Source organism: Talpa europaea (assembly GCF_964194135.1).
Source record: "Talpa europaea genome assembly, chromosome: 3".
NCBI lineage: Eukaryota > Metazoa > Chordata > Mammalia > Eulipotyphla > Talpidae > Talpa > Talpa europaea.
Window position 1 is genome coordinate 6,583,985 of NC_140069.1, and position 17,705 is coordinate 6,601,689.

A 17,705-nucleotide genomic window follows, 5' to 3' on the forward strand; every position below is an offset into this window, starting at 1 on the left:
TACTCAGGCTGTGCTCATTCCCCTGAAAATACAAGGTCTTTACCCACATCTTTCATATACACCCAACCTGCCTCATACCTTGTCTAGTACTTATTTACTAAATTGTGTCTTTGTCTCCTCATTGGGTTCCACTTCTTCTGAATATGAAAGATCTCTGGGCCTCCCTGGTGGCGCAGGTGGTTGAGCACCGCACTGTGAAGCTGTCCACAGCCTCTGCAGTGCGGGTTCCATCCCGGCCAGCCAGCCGGCAAGAATCCCACATGGCGCAGCAGACTTCTCCTGCAGTGCCCGCTGCTCCCCTCAGCAGTGTATTTCGTCAGTGTACCTGTTCTGTCTCTGGTGAATCCTCTCACCCTCCTGCGCATCTGGCCTGTACCCCAGTTCTTGTATCAGTAAATCTTTTTTTTTTTTTTTTAAAGATCTCTGCCAGGTCCTGGCCAGCTCTTGCTTGGATTCTCCCAAGTCAAACTTCCTGTGTATAAATCCCTGCCCTATAACTGGGAGGGCTGGTTAACCTTCAGCAAGTTACTTAACCTCTCTGAACATCAGCTTCCTCATATGAATAATAATTCCTCCTCCACTGAGATTATGTTAGAACATTTAGGAAAATCACCTAGGAAGATACCCCGCACTTAATATGAATTTAAAAAAGTAAGTTACACACTCTGATTTAGTGTCCCACTTTAAGTCTGTGCTTCGTCCATACTTCATGATGAAACACTGGTTCTGAAGACAAATCAGAGCTGTGGCTTTTATCTCCACCAGATAGGAAGGTTCTGGAGAGTTGTGGGCATTCAGGAGACAAGACTCACCTTCATGGTTTAGGGTCATGTTTGCTGCTTGTGTTTTAATTGTCCCTACAAAGAAAGAAGCCCCCAATGCTAGACTCAGCTATTTGGGGTACTTCCTCTAGATCTTGACTTTTTATCATGATTTTTTACTGTCTTCACAAATGGGTTTGTCTAAAGAATTTACTTCTTTTGTCTCAATGTACACATATATACACTTATACATATGCATGCACATATACATACAAATAAATGTGTTTGTTTCCTTTTATATGTATACACACGTGCTCCTTTTTATTTTAAACATTAAGATGACATTGAATTTATAGGTTTGTGTTATAATACAGTTTTAAGTATTACATCTTAATATAACATATAAATTTGCTCATTATCAACTGTTTTAATCCAATTTCATGTTCCCTTGTACATGCCCACCACAGTTTAATGATTTCTCCTACTGTTAAAAACACTCAGCTACCATTTATTTATTTTCATAAGTAAAGCTTCAGTGAATATTCCTTAATTGAAATTCCAGATACTGTTTCTGATAATTTCCCTAAGATCAACAGAAGAAATGAGTGAAATTCTGCAACATGTTGGCCAATTTACTGTCCAGAAATATAGTTAAGGATCTCTATAACACCAACATTTCACATAAAAACCCAGTTATCTTTGAGGCTTTGTTTACACTTCTGCTTATTTTTGTTTACACTTCTGCAATATTCACTTTCATTTTCTTTTCCCTTTTTGTACTTTTGCTTTCCACATTCAATTCTTTAATCCAGTGGCATTTATCTCAGCTTTAAGTATCAGGTGATCACCCACCATTTCTTTTCCCATAGTTGACCAGTTATTCTCTTACTGACAATTATTTTCCCACTGAATTATTGAGCTGTTTATATCACCTATAAACTCGTGATGTTTTCCATTGTCTGTTGCTAGAAGGTATACTCAGAGTTATTCCATGCATTTGTGAGTTTTCTCTACCCTTGCAGAATTTTAGTTATTGTACCATGCTGGTACCTATTAACTTCTGCCTGGGAAAAGTGCCCCTCTTAGTGCTTTAGTAAAAATTTCTTTGACATACTAACTCATAAATCCTTTCAGATACACCTTTAAATCATCTTTCTAAATTCCCCTTGAGATCTTGACTGTAATAATATTAAAGCTGTAAAGCAATCTGGGTCATATTTACATAGTTAACAGAAGGCAGCACACCTTTACAGGAAATGTTTCCTTCTTTTATCCTTTGTAAAGTCATGTGCTTTAGTTTTCCCCCAGCTTTCACACATTTGTTATCATTATTTTCCACCATCTTCACTGGTGTTTTATGCTGTCATTGCTATTGTGAGTAAGCTCAGAGCATCACTAGGTCTTGTAAATGGTGATCTGAGCTGCATAGAAAAGTTATTGGTCCATTCATTTATCTTTGCATCAAATACCTAGCGCTCAGGCCTCTTAACAACCAAGTAAGCAAATAAATGTGTAAGTGTAACTTGTGATAAATGGATGCATGCAGGGAAAAGGAATGCAGGGAAGCCTGCCCAGCCCTTCAAAGGCCAGAACTCCAGCCAGCAAAGAGAAGAGATGTGAGTAGAAATGAGGAGTGAGGTAGAATGAGAAGCCCCCACCTTACTTCAGGCTTCCAGTTCAGGTTCAAAACCAAATGTGGGATGGAAGAAGTTTTCAGTTGGTTGAGTTAAAGGGATGACATTTGATCTAAGTTATAAATGAAGGCCAGGTTCTGTTCACTGCAACCCAGCATTTGGATTGCTGCTGTAAGATTTGCCTTGGGAATATTTATTTATTCTTTCCTCTTTGCCTCCAACCTGAACAGGCTGTTTGCTCTTGTTTTAGGTTGTGGCCCAGGCCGTGTTGTTCATGTGTATGAACACAGCTGGGATCTTCATCAGCTACCTGTCCGACCGGGCCCAGCGCCAAGCCTTCCTGGAGACGCGGAGGTGCGTGGAGGCCAGGCTGAGACTAGAGACGGAAAACCAAAGACAGGTACTGCTGGGAGGGGCTGTGTGTCCTGCTGATCGCCTGCAGTCTCCAAGTGAGATGGGCTTTTGTTTTCTCCCCAAACACATCCTCACTTGCAAGTATTCTCTCAAAGTTTGTGTCCTTGGAGTTGAGAGTCTAAAGTAGTCATGTCAGGCTTGCAGGTCAAAGCAGGTCGGTCTTATTCTTCATACTTCATGACTTGTTCCCCACAGAAATAAAATTATTCTAGCCGCAAAGGGATTTTCAGTCACCTCTGATTGACAGCTCTTTGTAATCAAGGCCTTGAACCTGAAAACCATGAGCATTCTCATCTTTGACCTCCCTGTTTTGAAGCTATACATTTGTATTTCAAATAATTGGTCATTACATTGCAATTCAAATTGCAGTAAATGCTTAGAAAACTCTCATACATGTGTAGTTCCTAATTCTGCATCCTGCTTTCAGAAGAGATGATTGAACACAATATGTTTTCTGGAATATGACACTTTTTTTTTTTTTTACTCAAAGATCCTTTTTTTTTTTTGAAATTACATAATCATGAAATTTATTTCTTAATTCAGTCTTTTTTAAAAAATATTTTATATAATTCTTACATCATTTTTCATTTTTGCACAATGTATGCATTTTCATTTTGGTTATATTCCCCATACAATTGCATTCCCCCATTATTTTGACTCTAGTCCTTCCTTTCCCTGCTCCCTCCCACCCCTCCAATATGATACTAAACCCAGGATAGGAGACACAGGAGGAAAAGCAGGTTGGATCAGCCTGGGGGCTGGGGGAGCCTGATTCTTATTTGAAGAGTTTAAAATAAGTGAGTTTCTGTACATTCTGGTTGGGTGGATGTTATAAGGATATAAAAAAAGCTTTGGTCTCAAATGATGTGTTTCCCCAAAATGAAATTAGCTTTCAAAGAATAATTTCCCCAATTAAAAATTATTCATATATTCAAAATTCATGCATACCTTTGCCTCTGAAAGCAATTTTCAAAAAGAAATAATAGTAATGTTTGAAACTTGCTTATAGAAACAAAATACAATCTCCTAAACTAATGTAAGAATTCTTGCTCTTGGGAGTTCTATGCTCAGTAGATATACGAGTCTACCATACTAGGTTCTTTTTTGTAAGTTATGTCTGTGTGCACACTTTTTGTGTTGAACTTCATGCAGTAACAGTCTGGGAAATTACAAAGTAGCTGCGAAAAACATTTTTCTTCATCTTAACTTGATCAAATCATCAGGAAAACATGAAGCTTTGAAGAGAGCGAAGGTGGGTCTGTGAGATCATGGATGAGGTGGACAGGTAGTCTACAAGTTGCCAAAACTCCATTCCTACTGTGGTAGGTCATTGGCAGGGGCATAGAAGAAACTATTGAATTTTCCAAATGAGGATGTCAAGAGATTCTGAATTAGGGCATTTCTAACTTGATGTGTAGAACAACTATGGAACCTAATAATAGATTCATAGTAATTGCCTTGAATATCCCTATAAAGTAATTTATAAAAATAACATTTAGAATGAAATCACCTTATACAATAAACATGAGTGTCTCCCAGTACCATGTATTGTGTTCCTTTGCAAAATACAGCATTTGCCTTACTGCCATGTCACTGTTTCCATGGATCTGCGCCAATTCAGAGAAAGCATCTCTATTAATAATTTATTCAACTGTGCGTGATGCCCTCTCACAACCAGAACTGCAATTGTTGATTAGTTGTTTGGGAAGCTCAGTCATTTTATCTAATGTTTACAATAAACTGGAAACACTGAAAATGATTGCCTATCAAACCGCTAAGTCTCCTATCTCCATTCTTTGAGTGTGTTGGAGCCACTGAGGATAACAATCTAAAATGGTGGAGGGATCTTCCAGGATCTCCTCTAATCTTTATTTTTTAAGGTAGTGGGAGGGGGAAGAAAATAATAATCTACAGAGGGGGAAACAAATGACCATTATGTTCTTCCTCTTTCCAACCACTTAAAAATAAAAAGATTAGAGAGGATGGAGGAAGATCCTTCCACCAGGTTGGGTTACTACATCACAGTGACTCCACAACATATGCAATGCCAAGTTCTCTAGGATTCTTTCTATATCACTCTTACCTTCTATGGGCCTCTAAGCCTTCTAAGCCACCAAACTCTCAGCGCTAGGTTCCTCATCTATACATGGGTTGATATCTTTCTTTCAGCATCATGCTTGTTTTTAATGAAAAAATGTGATACAAATATAAAGCAATATAAAATATGTCAGTCACTCTCATTCTGCTCATGGATGAAGTACAAAAAAAGACTGTCTTTTGGTGGAGGAGTCTTTGTTCTGAGATTTAAGTAGGTCTATTGTAACCTATATTGCTCTGTGTTCACAATTATGATAGCGTGTTTTTGATATATCGACCATCCCCTTGGCCAGAACTACCTAACTCCCTTTCAATGCTAAAGTGATTTCCATTGACATTAGATCTGTGCTTCAGATTTCCATCATCTCAGAGAACTTCCTCAGTGATAGATGGACAAAGAAAGTCTAGGCTTTCAATTAAGACCATCTAGGATTAAAATTTTGGCTTAGTTACTTACTATTTCAGTGCACTAGAGCAAGTGCAAAGTCTTAGTTTCTCCATAGGTAGCATGGGAATACTAACACCCTTTCTGCAGAGTTCCCTTAATGATTAGAAATATTACACATGGTGCTTTTACTGAAGAATACCTTTAGCATGATTGTACATAACAATCTATAAGAGTCAGTCAACATGGCTCAGTCCCAAGCGGACTCATTTGAGAACAATTTATGGATTGGTTTGTTGCAGTTGAAATTCCATTGAAACTTAACCCTGGTTATGGGAACTTAGGCAATTGATTCTCTTCTAGACACTTTGATTTTGGGGGTAAAGAAGATGAGCATAATATGTAAGATGAACATAATGATTATACCTTCCACCAAGGTTTGTGGTAAGGATTAAAGACCAGCAGTTCCTAGCCGAAGGCAAAGGGTTTGCTGTAGATGCCATGATGATAATGACATTGATGTCCCTCTACTCTGTAGGAAAACCTTTCATGGCCACATTCCCTTCAAGATAAAATCCAAACTCTCAAATGTGACCCCACAGGCCTCCAAGTTCCAGCCCCTGACCTCTCTCCCCAGATTCTTCTTCACCCCCAAACCACTCACATGTTAGCAAGTGACTGTCTGCTACTGGAATTGCTATCTTACTACCCTGTGCCTTGTAATATTTTCAACCTGGAAAGACCACCTTCCTCTTAACTATGTTCAGAGTAGTGTCTCTTCCCTAAAATCTCTACTCCAGTATCCCTTTCTCCATGAGGTTTGCTATACCTTCCCAAGTTGAACTAAAATGCTTTTGTAATCCCAGCATGCTTTCAAGTTAACTCTATTATAGAATCCATCATGCTTGATGAGATTTCCTAGTCTGCATTTTTCTCTTTTCATGACCAATAAGAACTATTTAATGGCAGTTACTCTATTTTTCCAGCAAAGCACTGAAATATAAGATCTTCTGATTAATACTTATTTAACTGAGTTATATTGAATTCAAACTCTGGTTCCTGTTTCACATCTATCCATAGGAGGGTCATGTTGTAATGATTATCCTGTGTAAAAGTAAAGAGAGTTGTGCCCACTGAAGACTCTGATTCAATTCAGGAGAGACTGGGGCAGGCTAAGCACCTGTCTTAGACAGACCTGCTAGAGGAAGTTTCCATCTGCAAGCCACATCTTAGAAGATCTCTCTTTGGGGAGTGATTCTAATGATTGTAGCTTTTATAATCCCACTTCCCTCCCAAATGATCCAAGTGGCCCATATTTATTTTAATAATTAAAATGAACTAAGAGTTTTTCTTTCAGCTTTGAGAATTGCTGAAACCTACTTATGGTAATTGTGGCATTTCGAGGTGTTTCAGATGCTCTGGGGGCACTGGAATAAATTTTCTGATGATACCATATGTTGCAGCAGCAGGAAGATTATTATAAAATGCAGCAGATGTTTTAGCGTATTAAAGCAATTCTGTTTAACTTAAACATCTTTGTTAGACAATATTGGTATAAGCTTGTGGTTCGGACAAGACTGGGTGAGGAAGTTGGGGCTTCTATTGACATCTGAGTTGGTTGATTTGACATATGTTGCTGTCCTGTAGCCTTGAGTGTATGGTTTTTAATGGTACAGACCACTGTTAATCAGTAAGGCAGAAACTTGTCATTCATTGGTTCATTCATTCATGGAAGAATCAAAGTTGACCTAAAAGTAGAAGAATCTCAGGATATTTGTTTTTCCTGCTTGAACTAGATGAGTCTTTTCTTTATACTTCAAAAAATCCTTTTGAGGGCCTCCCTGGTGGCGCAAGGGGTTAAGCACAGCACTATGAAGCAATCCGCAGCCTCTATAGCACGAGTTCGATCCCCAGCCAGCCAGGGAGCAACCCACATGGCGCAGCCGACCTCTCCAGTCTTGCCCGCTGCTCCGCTCAGCAATGTATTTCAGTCAGCCTGCCTGTTCTGTTCCCTGCTCTGTCTCTGGTGAATCCTCTCACCCCCCGCACATCTGGCCCCAGTTCTTGTATAAATAAATCTTAAAAAAAAATCCTCTTGAGCCTTGCACCATCAAGCCATTGTTCTACCCTTCTGCATTTCTTACATTTGATATCACTCATGTGCTATCTGTCATGTTTATCCTTATCTGTTATTAATTCATATTAATCTTTATCTAATTTATAGGAGAATTAATCCCACTTGGTCATGGTTTATAAATGTGCTTCTAGTACTTTGCTCAATAGTTTTTGCCTCAATATTCATCAAGGATATTGATTACAGTTTTATTGTGCTGTCGTGATCTGGGTTTGCTTATCAGGGTAACATTAGCCTGACAGAGTGAATTTAGAAGTGTTTGTTCCCCTTCAAATTTTTGGGAAAAGTTTAAGGAGGCTTTGTATGAATTTTGTTTTAAATATTGGTAGAATTCACCAGTGAAGTCATCTGGTTCTGGGCTTTTCTTTCTTAGATTTTTGATTACTGATTTGACCTTCTTAATAGTTATAGTTCTGTTCATATATTTGATTTCTTCATCACTCAGTCTTGGTAGGTTGTGTTCTAAGACATTATTCATTTCCTCTAGATGATCAAACCTGTTGGCATACAATTGCTCTTGCAATCATTTTATTTCTGTAAGATCGATTGCAATGGCCCCTCTTTCATTTCCAATTTAGTTATTTGAGTCGTCTTTCTTTTTTTCTTAGTTATTTTATTCAGAGGATTGTCGATCTCTTCAAAAAAGAATAGCTCTGGGTTGTATTGATTTTTCTCTTGCTTTTCGATTCTGTTTATCTCTGTTCTAATCTTTATAATTCCCTTTCTGCAACTAGCTTTGTGTTTGGTTTGTTCTTCTTTTTCTAGTTCCTTAAGTTGTAAAGGCAGGTTGCTGATTTAAAATCTTTCTTTTGTAACATAAATATTAACACTTTCACATTTTCCTCTGAACACTGCTTTCACTACTTCCCACAGTTTAATATACTGTGTTTATCTCTTCATTTGTCTCAAGATTTTTTCTAACTGCCCTTGTGATTCTTTCTTAGACTTGTTAAAGAGCATCTTGCTTGGCTCACTGTTATCTCGCTTGTTTGTGAACTCCCCAGTTTTCCTCTGCTATTGATTTCAGGCTTCTTCCTCTATGATCAGAAAAGATACTTTGCATGATTTCAATCTTATTAAATTTATTAAGACTTGATTTGTGGTATTCTTGCCGGGAAATACCAGATTCTTTGCTGCCTGTGACAAATGCCAATACCAGAATACAAAGGACAGGGATTGAATCTTTAATATCTGCTTTTATTATGAGATTAGCCAGCAAATCTCAGACCGGCTGCGCATCAACCTCCAAAAAAACCGTTTTAACACCTCATGTCTAACTGGCTGTTTTATAGTGAGATAAACAAAGACAGTTAATTATCAGTGAGCTGGTTTTTACTCCAGGTGGTTAACAACTTCTGGGAGTTTTATGGTGCTCTGTCTCTCCAGCAGCTCCTCCTCCTCTGGCATCTGGATTTATTTTATTTTTTTTAAATAAATTTTATTTTTATATTCCCCATACAATTGCAACCCCCTTATTTTGACCCCAATCCCTCCCCTCCCGCCCCCTACCCCCATAGAGTGTCTCTGGTTCATAGTTGTTTGTTGATTTTGATTTTCACTTTCTTATAGTTATTCATTCTCCTGGTCCCTTATTTAAGTTTTCTAGATTCCTGCTATGAGTGAGACCATCCGGTATTTTTCTTTTTCTTTCTGGCTTATTTTGCTGAGCATGATCCCTTCCAGCGCCATCCATGTTGCTGCAAATGGCATGTGTTTATCTTTTTTGAATGCTGAGTAATATTCCATGGTATATATGTACCACATCTTCTTGATCCAGTCATCTATTTTTGGGCATTTGGGTTGTTTCCAAAGCTTAGCTATTGTCAACAGTGCTGCTATAAACATAGGGGTGCAGGTGCTCTTTGGAATTGATGTTTCTGTGTCCTTTGGGTAAATACCTAGGAGTGGAATTGCTGGATCCTATGGAAGCTCTATGTTTAGTAGGTCCAGAAATCTCCACACAGCTCTCCATAGTGGTTGGACCAGTTTGCACTCCCACCAACAGTGCAGGAGAGTTCCTTTTTCTCTACATCCTCATCTGGCATGTGGATTTAGATGCCTTCTCTTCCTTCACTCCTTCTGGGATAGCTCAGTCTCTGACAAAAATGGGGTGAATTACTGTTCAGGTGCCTCCTGGACTGGGAAGTTAACTCAGAGCAAATAGGTCATAGGTCAGACAGTTGTGGGTACCTGCAGATTCCTAAACCATGCATGGCCCCCTTCTTGTGCCCCTCCGAGTCCCTATCACTACAGTTCATACTAGAGAATGTGGTATTCATGTTGAGAAGAATGTGCGTGTTGTCATTAGAATGTTCTGTACATGTCTGTTACATTTAACCGGTGTAGGATATCTTGTTCAAGTCCTCTGATTTCTTACTGGTTTGCTTTCAGGTGCTTTGTTATTGTTTAATTGTGAAGTTTACTTCTGTACAGTTTGTGTCACCTTCTTCCATAATTCTCTCATCACTTCTAATTAAATTCACTTTTTTTCTGGGGGATGAAAGGAAAGGGATTATCTTTGCACAGCATGTTAGAGACATAGAAAATGACTGGACTGTAGAGTGGCAAGACCAGGGTCTTCTTCCAAAGCATTTTCAGTGGCTGACTTGGGCATTCACCATCTGGCTGAAGTTAGAGGGCAGGCGCCTGAAATTCCAATCACTTTTTACATATTGATGACCTGCTGATGATACACTGAAGTGAAAATACTTGGGGTACAGTTGATTAAGCAAAATATACTACTGGCATGACCTCCAACTGTTTCATTTTACCTTTTTGATATGGCAGTAGGAATTTTTTAATTCCCGATAAGGCTCCCTTTCTATTTCCACTGGACAGCGCTGACCTGGATACTTGTTCCATTTCACTTTCCAACTTACCGGTGTTACTCTGAGGACCTTATCAAACCACTTTGTGTATGAATTCCTTCACCTCTCAATTGGAAATGATGATTCCTGCCCTAACCCATGGGGGTGTTTGAGAGACGATTAACAGAATGCTTGATAAAGTGTTATTTCAACTGTAGAGAGTTGAATTGCCCTACAAATATCCCTACAATTGTTAGGGCAATTTCTATAAAAATCTCACCACCACAAACCAAAGCTCATGCATTGAGGAAGCCTCCCCTACAGTTTCCAGGATGAGCTAATTCTTTTTTCTTGGCACTTAGAAATTTTTAGTTAATTTTGCCTTTCTACATTCTGCCCAGTTAGGTGGTTGGCATCACAATCCCCTCTAAGTTGCTACTGAGGTTCTGAACAGTGAGTGGAAACTGGATTTGGGAACCTCTGACTCCCCTGTGACAGTTACCTTCACACAAAAGATTATGTTTACCCCATGAGAAGGGTGGAGCAGCAACTCTCTGCTTACCATCTGGCTGCCTGCTTCTTTGCATTTGTTCTAGCACATTATTTGCATTTCCTGGCATAGTGGAAGGAGTGAAAATTTTGAAGCTCAACCCTGGATTTGCTTGCTAGCTCTAACTCTGCCTCTGGGTGACCATGGGCACATCACTTAAATTCTCTGAACTTTGGATCCTTCATGAGTCAAAAATGAGAACTCCTGTATCTCAAGGTTGCTGTGAAGAAATCAAGCAATAGATCAAAAAGTTAAGTTCCTGCCCCACTGACTGGTAAAGTAGGGTCTTGGGAGATGAGATTTGATCTTTGAACTATTGGGTCCCTTGGGTCATGCCTGAGTTTTACCACTGATTCTAGTAACTGCAGTTTTTCTTCTAGCTATTTGTTCTTACTGATTTGGTATCCCTGGGAAGTACTAATTGTAAATACTCTCTCTGATTCACAGAGAGGTCAGCACCCTGCACTCATTTGCACACAATTAACATTTCCAGAGGCAGTTCAGATAGAAGACATCAATCACCACTACCCCCCTCAACACCTTTGATCCAGTCCAGAGAAATGGCGAGCAGCAGAAGAGCCACCAGCGGCTTTTTATCTCATAAATCTGCCCAGGGAACTTTGACTAAAAGAACTGGAAACCTAACACAGCCCAAGTATAAAATGCTGAAAGAAGGTCATGCTGTGTTGCCTTGAGACAGTTGAAGCCGTATGTTAAAAGTAATAGAAAAATAGAGCAGAGGAAAAATAAAATACATATTTTTTAAATGATCCATGCCTAACATAGCTTATTTCAGCTGGATTTAAGTATGGTCCACTGATGCAAGTTCTACATCCTCTATTTTGCATAAATCACATTCAAAATGGATTGACCTTAAAGAGGACAAATAATTTAAAGGTGTTTTTAGAGCATCTGGAGTACGGAGCCATTCTAGAATTTCTGTTTGTTTCTGATCTTTTATAAATGTGTTGCCCATACCTAATTGGAAAGCAATTTTTGGACACTGTGAACATTTTCAAAGAACTTAATTTATTTCTCATAGAAACAAGAGCTTTCCTTTTACCTTCTTTTGTTAACCCTGTATTCAATTAAATCTAGTTATAGCAACAAGAAATACAACTAACAAAAATGAATTTGGAAACAAGAACTACTATCTCTTGGTAAAGTTATGACACAACCAATGGAGCAGAAATGCAGGGGTGGACTGTATGGGGGCCAAACAGCTCTGAATATTTAGCCTGTGTCGAACCTTATCAGTTGGATAAGCTGGCTCAGTTAGGTAGAGGGCTCCTGTGATGCCATGTCTATTGTAAGTAGAGGATAACTGCAAATTATCTGTGAGAATATTTAAAAATCCAAATTAATCTTTTAAAAATGTTGAAACTACTAAGTTGAAACAGAATTCTGCTCTCAAGAAGAAATTTGATATGGGGTGAAATCATCATTTCAACCCCTATTCACTCAACAAATTGATCCTTCTTCAAGACTTTTGTCTCCCCAATACTTGCTTTCTCAGAAAATGGCACTGCTGGTTCAGCAGTTCTCCAAGCCCACACCAGCCCCTCCTCCCACCTTCCCTATTACCTGCCATCATCATGAGCAGCTGGGTCTTCTTCCTGGTCATACCCACTCTGCAGTGCTCTGGAAGGTCCCTACAACAGTGATTTAACCCTCTGTAGCGTAAGTGAAAAATCATCAGGCTTTCCCGCCCTCCCACCATTAGCGTTAATGATGGATCACCGCGATCCTACTTGCATGCCTGATGGTGGACACCTGGAGTAGGGTGTGGGCATGCATAGGTGGGCACACCTGGGCTGAGACTGGGCTTATAAGTGCAGGAATGCCAGAAGAACAAGCAGAAGGAACGAGAGAACAAGAGAGAATGAGAGAAGGACAAGAAGGCCAGAGAGCCCAGAAAGAGTGAAGACTTGCTGGGGGCTGGAAGGCCTGCCAGCCTCCTGGACCCCTAGCACCCCTGCCTGCCGTGTACCTGGTAAAAGCTAAATAAAAGCCTGAAAAACCACCGAGGGATCCAGGACTCTCCTATACTCGTCTGCTCAGATCATAGAAAACCTGCTCTGTGCCTCCCTGCCACTACAAAAGTTAAGATAAATTCATTCTGGATTAAGATGGGCTTTACAAGGTGACCTTGTAAGGAAAGGAGGGAACATTCAGCAACACAAGACAGGGAGAAGCGCACAGAACCCACGCCACGTGAAGATGGAGGCAGAGGTGGGAGCAAAGTACCTGCCAGCCCAGGATCATGGAGCGGCTGGCAGAGCCTAGGGGAGGGGTGTAAGGGCAGGACTAGACACGGTGCAGGTTTTCTAGGATCCAGCAGACCGGGTAAAGGAGGAGTCAGAGTACTCAGTGGTTTTTTGCAGGTCTTTTATTGGGATTACCAGGTACACGGCAGGCAGGGGTGCTAGGGGGGCGGGAGGCTGGCAGGCCTCCCAGCCTCCAGCAGGTCTTCACTCTATCTGGGCTCTCTGGCCTTCTCTGCTTCTCTCTCGGCTTCTGTTCATTCTCGGCTTCTGCTGGCATCCCTGTGACACCGACCTTAAAAGCCCAGTCTCAGCCCAGGTGAATCCCATCTACCTATGCCCACACCCTACTCCAGGTACCCGCCATCAGGCATGCATTCTGGTCCCAAGGATCCATCATCTATCCTGATGGCGGGAGGGCAGAAAAGCCTGACATTTTTCCTTACCCTACAAGGGTCATGGAGCAATCCCTCCCTAAGAGCACCCCAAAATATCAACATGCCTAGACCTTGATTCAGGTTTCTGACCTCCAAAACGGAGAGAATAATTTTCTGCAAAGTAACCCAGTTTTGTGGTAACTGTTACAGTGTTCCTAGGAAACTAACCCAAATTCCCATTGTCTTTAGGATAAAAGCCCATCCAATTCTTCTCTCCACCTTAAACATTACCCGGATAAAATTAACAATCTTTAGCCCTCATGCAGCACTTTTCACATGCTAATAATGTATGCATTTTAAATACATTATTAAAACCTTGAGAAACTCTATGAGGTACATGGTATTTTTACCTCCTTTTTATAGATGAGGAAACTAATAAAAGGAGGTTAAGTCACAGTAAGTTGCAGAGCTGGTGGAGCTTTGCAGGGACTAGACTCTCTTGCTCCAGAATCCATCTACCAGCTACCGTAACGTGGATTCAGGAAGCCTCCTCAACATACCAGGCCAGTCACCGTCCCTGTGTCCTCACACTCTCCTCCCACTCTGATCCTCTCTTCTGCACTGGACACTTTTTTGTCTCCAATGACAGGGAAAGCAATTCACATTGGTTTTGACAATAAGAACACATCGCCTCATGTTACTGAATATCTAGGGGTATGTACATAATTGTCATTACAGCACGGTGAGCTGATTGATGGTTCTATGTAGAGACATGGGAAATCAGACATGTTTTCTCAAGCAGGGAAAAGATACAGTGAAGCTACCCAGAGAAGGAGGCCCTGCAGCAATGGAGGTGCCAACTTCCACTGCCTCCACAGAGGCTCCTACTATCAGTGATACAGTACGTGGCTGAGCCAAGGAGAGTGAAGTTTCTCCGGAATCTTTCTTTGCATTTCTTACATGGGGTCTTATATATTTTCATCTCCTCTCCATTATTCTAAGGGCTGACCTTTGCATCTTTCTGCCCACTAAATGCAGTTAACAACTCCCAAACGTAATTTTCCAAGGTATATACTCCTCAGCATCACACCATTTTAGACCCATCTGAGTTCTATTCCTAACAGCTTCAGGCACAGTCTGATCCAGGAGATACCCATTATATTGATTGCACTTATCTAAGACTCAGATAAGTCATCACATTCAAAGAGAATTCCTCATTAGTTGGCTTTTGCTTGAGCCCTCGGTCAGAGCTTTCATAATAGTTACAGATGCATTACCACTACCCAATCACATTAGTGCATTGTAGGCCAATAAAATGAGTTTTTAGATGAAATTCTTTGTAGTCAAGTGGTGTGGCACCGGGTAAGCTTGGCACTTTCCAGGTTATGATTATATGTGGCACATCTTAACTCTTTTCTCTAGCTTGCAAGTTTCTTGATGGACATATGGATGTATTCTCTTCATAATACCTAACCTAGTGTTAGCCATAGTATGAAATGAATAAAACAATTATTGAATGAAGGAGCATTCCCCAGGGTTCCTGTAGGGTAAAGTAAAAGGTATCAGGCTTTTCTGCCCTCCTGCCATCAGGATAGATGAGGGAACCCTGTGATCCTGAATGCATGCCTGATGGTGGGCACCTGAAGTGGGTACACCTGCGCTAAGACTGTGCTTTTTAAGGGTGGTGTCATGGGGACACCAGTAGTAGAAGCCAAGAACGAACAGAAGTCGAGAGCAGAGAAGCCGAGAGAAGGCCGGAGAGCCCACAGAGTGAAGGCCTGCTGGGGGCTGGGAGGCCTGCCAGCCTCCCGGCCCCCCAGCACCCCTGCCTGCCATATGCCTGGTGAACCCCAATAAAAGACCTGCAAAAAACCCACTGAAGACTCTGACTCCTCCTTTACCCGGTCTGCATGGGATCAGAAAATCTGCACTGTGGTCATTTCCTGCCCTTACAGTTCCCTTCTCCAAATATGAGTGTTATTGACAAATATTGAAGAACATTTTCCCATCCCTCCATGGCCAGTAGGAGGTTAGATTTTACAGAGGCTGTCATGTCTACCAGGGGGTGTTCTGTTGCATTCTGTACTCCATTGCTGCTCTGTCTCCATTCCCATTATGCAGAGTGTTTGTGGATTAGCTCTATGGGAACCCCTCTTTTGTATATTAATCACCAGGATGTAAATATTTCATCCTGCCTCTCCAACAGCTCAAAGCATTTCATTTTCCACATCTGTTATGTTGGTATCTCTTTGGAACATGCTGGAGACAGGTGTTGCCTTGTGCTGACTCCTGTAATATCGCCATTAATATTTTATTCACAGCCATTTTTATTCTCTAAACCAACTGCAAGCCTGGTGAAGGCAGAGGGAAGCTTCTCCACCAGCCTGCTGAGTGCAGAGCCCAGCACCTCACTAACTCATTCCTTAGCATGAATCTGTTAAACAGCAGCTTAGTAGTTTGCTAAACAACAAGGATGGCAGCAGATGCTATTCTGCAATAGATCATGCAAACGTGAAAACCACTGTGACATCAGAGTCAGCCCCAAGCAATCCACTGCCCCCTAGAAAAGGATGGACCCTTGTAGGGGCAGGACAGGACGAGGAACAGGTTTTCTGTGATCCCATGCAGACCGGGGTAAAGGAGGAGAGAGTCCTGGAGCCCTCAGTGGCTTTTGCAGGTTTTTTATTTAGATTTACCAGGCACACAGCAGGCAGGGGTGCTGGGGGGCCAGGAGGTTGGCAGGCCTCCCAGCCCCCAGCAAGTCCCACTGTATCTGGGCTCTCTGACCTTCTCTTGTGTTCTCTCTGCTTCTCTGCTCTCCTGCTTCCGTTCGTTCTTGGCTTTTGCTGGCATCCCGGTGATGCCGCCCTTACAAACTCAGTCTCTCAGCCCAGGTGTACCCACTGCAGGTGCCGCCATCAGGCATGCATTCAGGACCGCAGGGTTCCATCATCTATCCTAATGGCGGGAGGGCAGAAAAGCCTGATACTTTTACCTTACCCTACAACCCTTAATCAGGCTCCCTAGCACAGAGCCTGGCACAGAGAACTCACTCAGTAATGGATCCAGATGCTGGGTTCACTCTCAAGCGCTGCCCCTTACTCATTCACGCCCTTGGAACAACTGCTTCTAACTACTCCATGGCTCAGCAATCACATTCATGAACCATCAGTAATAAGTGCAACTACCTTCGTTGTGGTGAGGATGAAATGAGATGGTTCACCTGCAGGGCTTGATACCTATAAGTGCCCAGTAAGGGCTGTTGTTGGGAGTGAGCCTGTCAATCTAATTGTTGCTCTTTCTTAAGCTTTTGCCTAATCGTGAGCTAATACGTCCACAGAAAACAGATGCCTTAGGCTCCCAGAGGCTACATTGATTTTCAATAAGTACAGGGAGAAACACACGGAGATTTCTGGAGTACGTAAAGGTGGGGAAATCAAAGGCAATTGAATGAGACACTGTGTTGTAAGTGTAGCTCGAGTGGGTCAATTGAAATAATAAAAGAGCGCGCTAAGGGGTCGAATGGGCGTTGCAGGTGTTCATCAGGGAGCCCCACAATGCGGATGTTTTCTGCTTTTCAAATATAAATGAAAAGCGTGGGATCATTATTCCTCTCAGGAGCAGAAGAGGAAACACCAGGGTGAAGAGTGCTGATTCAGCTCATTAGCAGGTTGGCTTTTTAGGCTCCGGTGGGGGCGGCGAGACCACCCGCGGTTTCTCCCTTTGTGGCAGGGGAGCTGCTGAGGCCTTTACTGTGGCTGCCAACCTCTGGCTTTGCTTCTGTTCTAGAGCGCTGGCTATGGCAGCCTTGCTTCTCTGAGCTGCAGCAGAAGCAGGAAGTGTGGTTTGGCATCCGGCATTTATAGGCTGACCGGAACGAATTACTTCTTGGACCCTTGGCTTCTTCACCTGTAAAATCATTCCACTAATTCCTTCTTGACAGGATCCTCCTGACCAGTAGATGGGCCTACACACATCTGTGAGCAGAGTAGAGCTGTAATTTTTTTTTGAATTTTTATTATTTTTTAAAGTATTGCATATGGGGAGGACATGCAATCTCCTAGTGTAACAGGGTGGTCCGATATGGTGGCATAAAAATTAAAAGGGGGGATTGTAACAGGGTGGTCCCCAGGAAAGGGGGAGGTTCCCTGCCCCACCCAAGGGAGGGTGGAGCTGAGCAGGAAGAGGAGAAGCTGCAGAAGAGACTGAGGAAGGAAGCAGGATGGAGCCAGGAGACCTGGAGGAGGCGCATGGAGCCTAGAGACACGTGAAGAAACTGCGC

General features: G+C 41.8%; 1 protein-coding gene across 3 annotated transcripts in view; it reads left to right on the plus strand.

Moving 5' to 3' along the window:
- Positions 1–17,705, plus strand: part of ADCY8 (adenylate cyclase 8) — a gene marked incomplete at both ends in the record, with an annotated part of 164,780 nt that overhangs the window by 35,940 nt on the left and 111,135 nt on the right. For all 3 annotated transcript variants that reach the window (XM_084230786.1, XM_084230787.1, XM_084230788.1), the window contains one exon: positions 2,646–2,795. In XM_084230786.1, the coding sequence (XP_084086912.1) occupies positions 2,646–2,795 (150 nt within the window). The remainder of the gene's footprint in view (positions 1–2,645; positions 2,796–17,705) is intronic.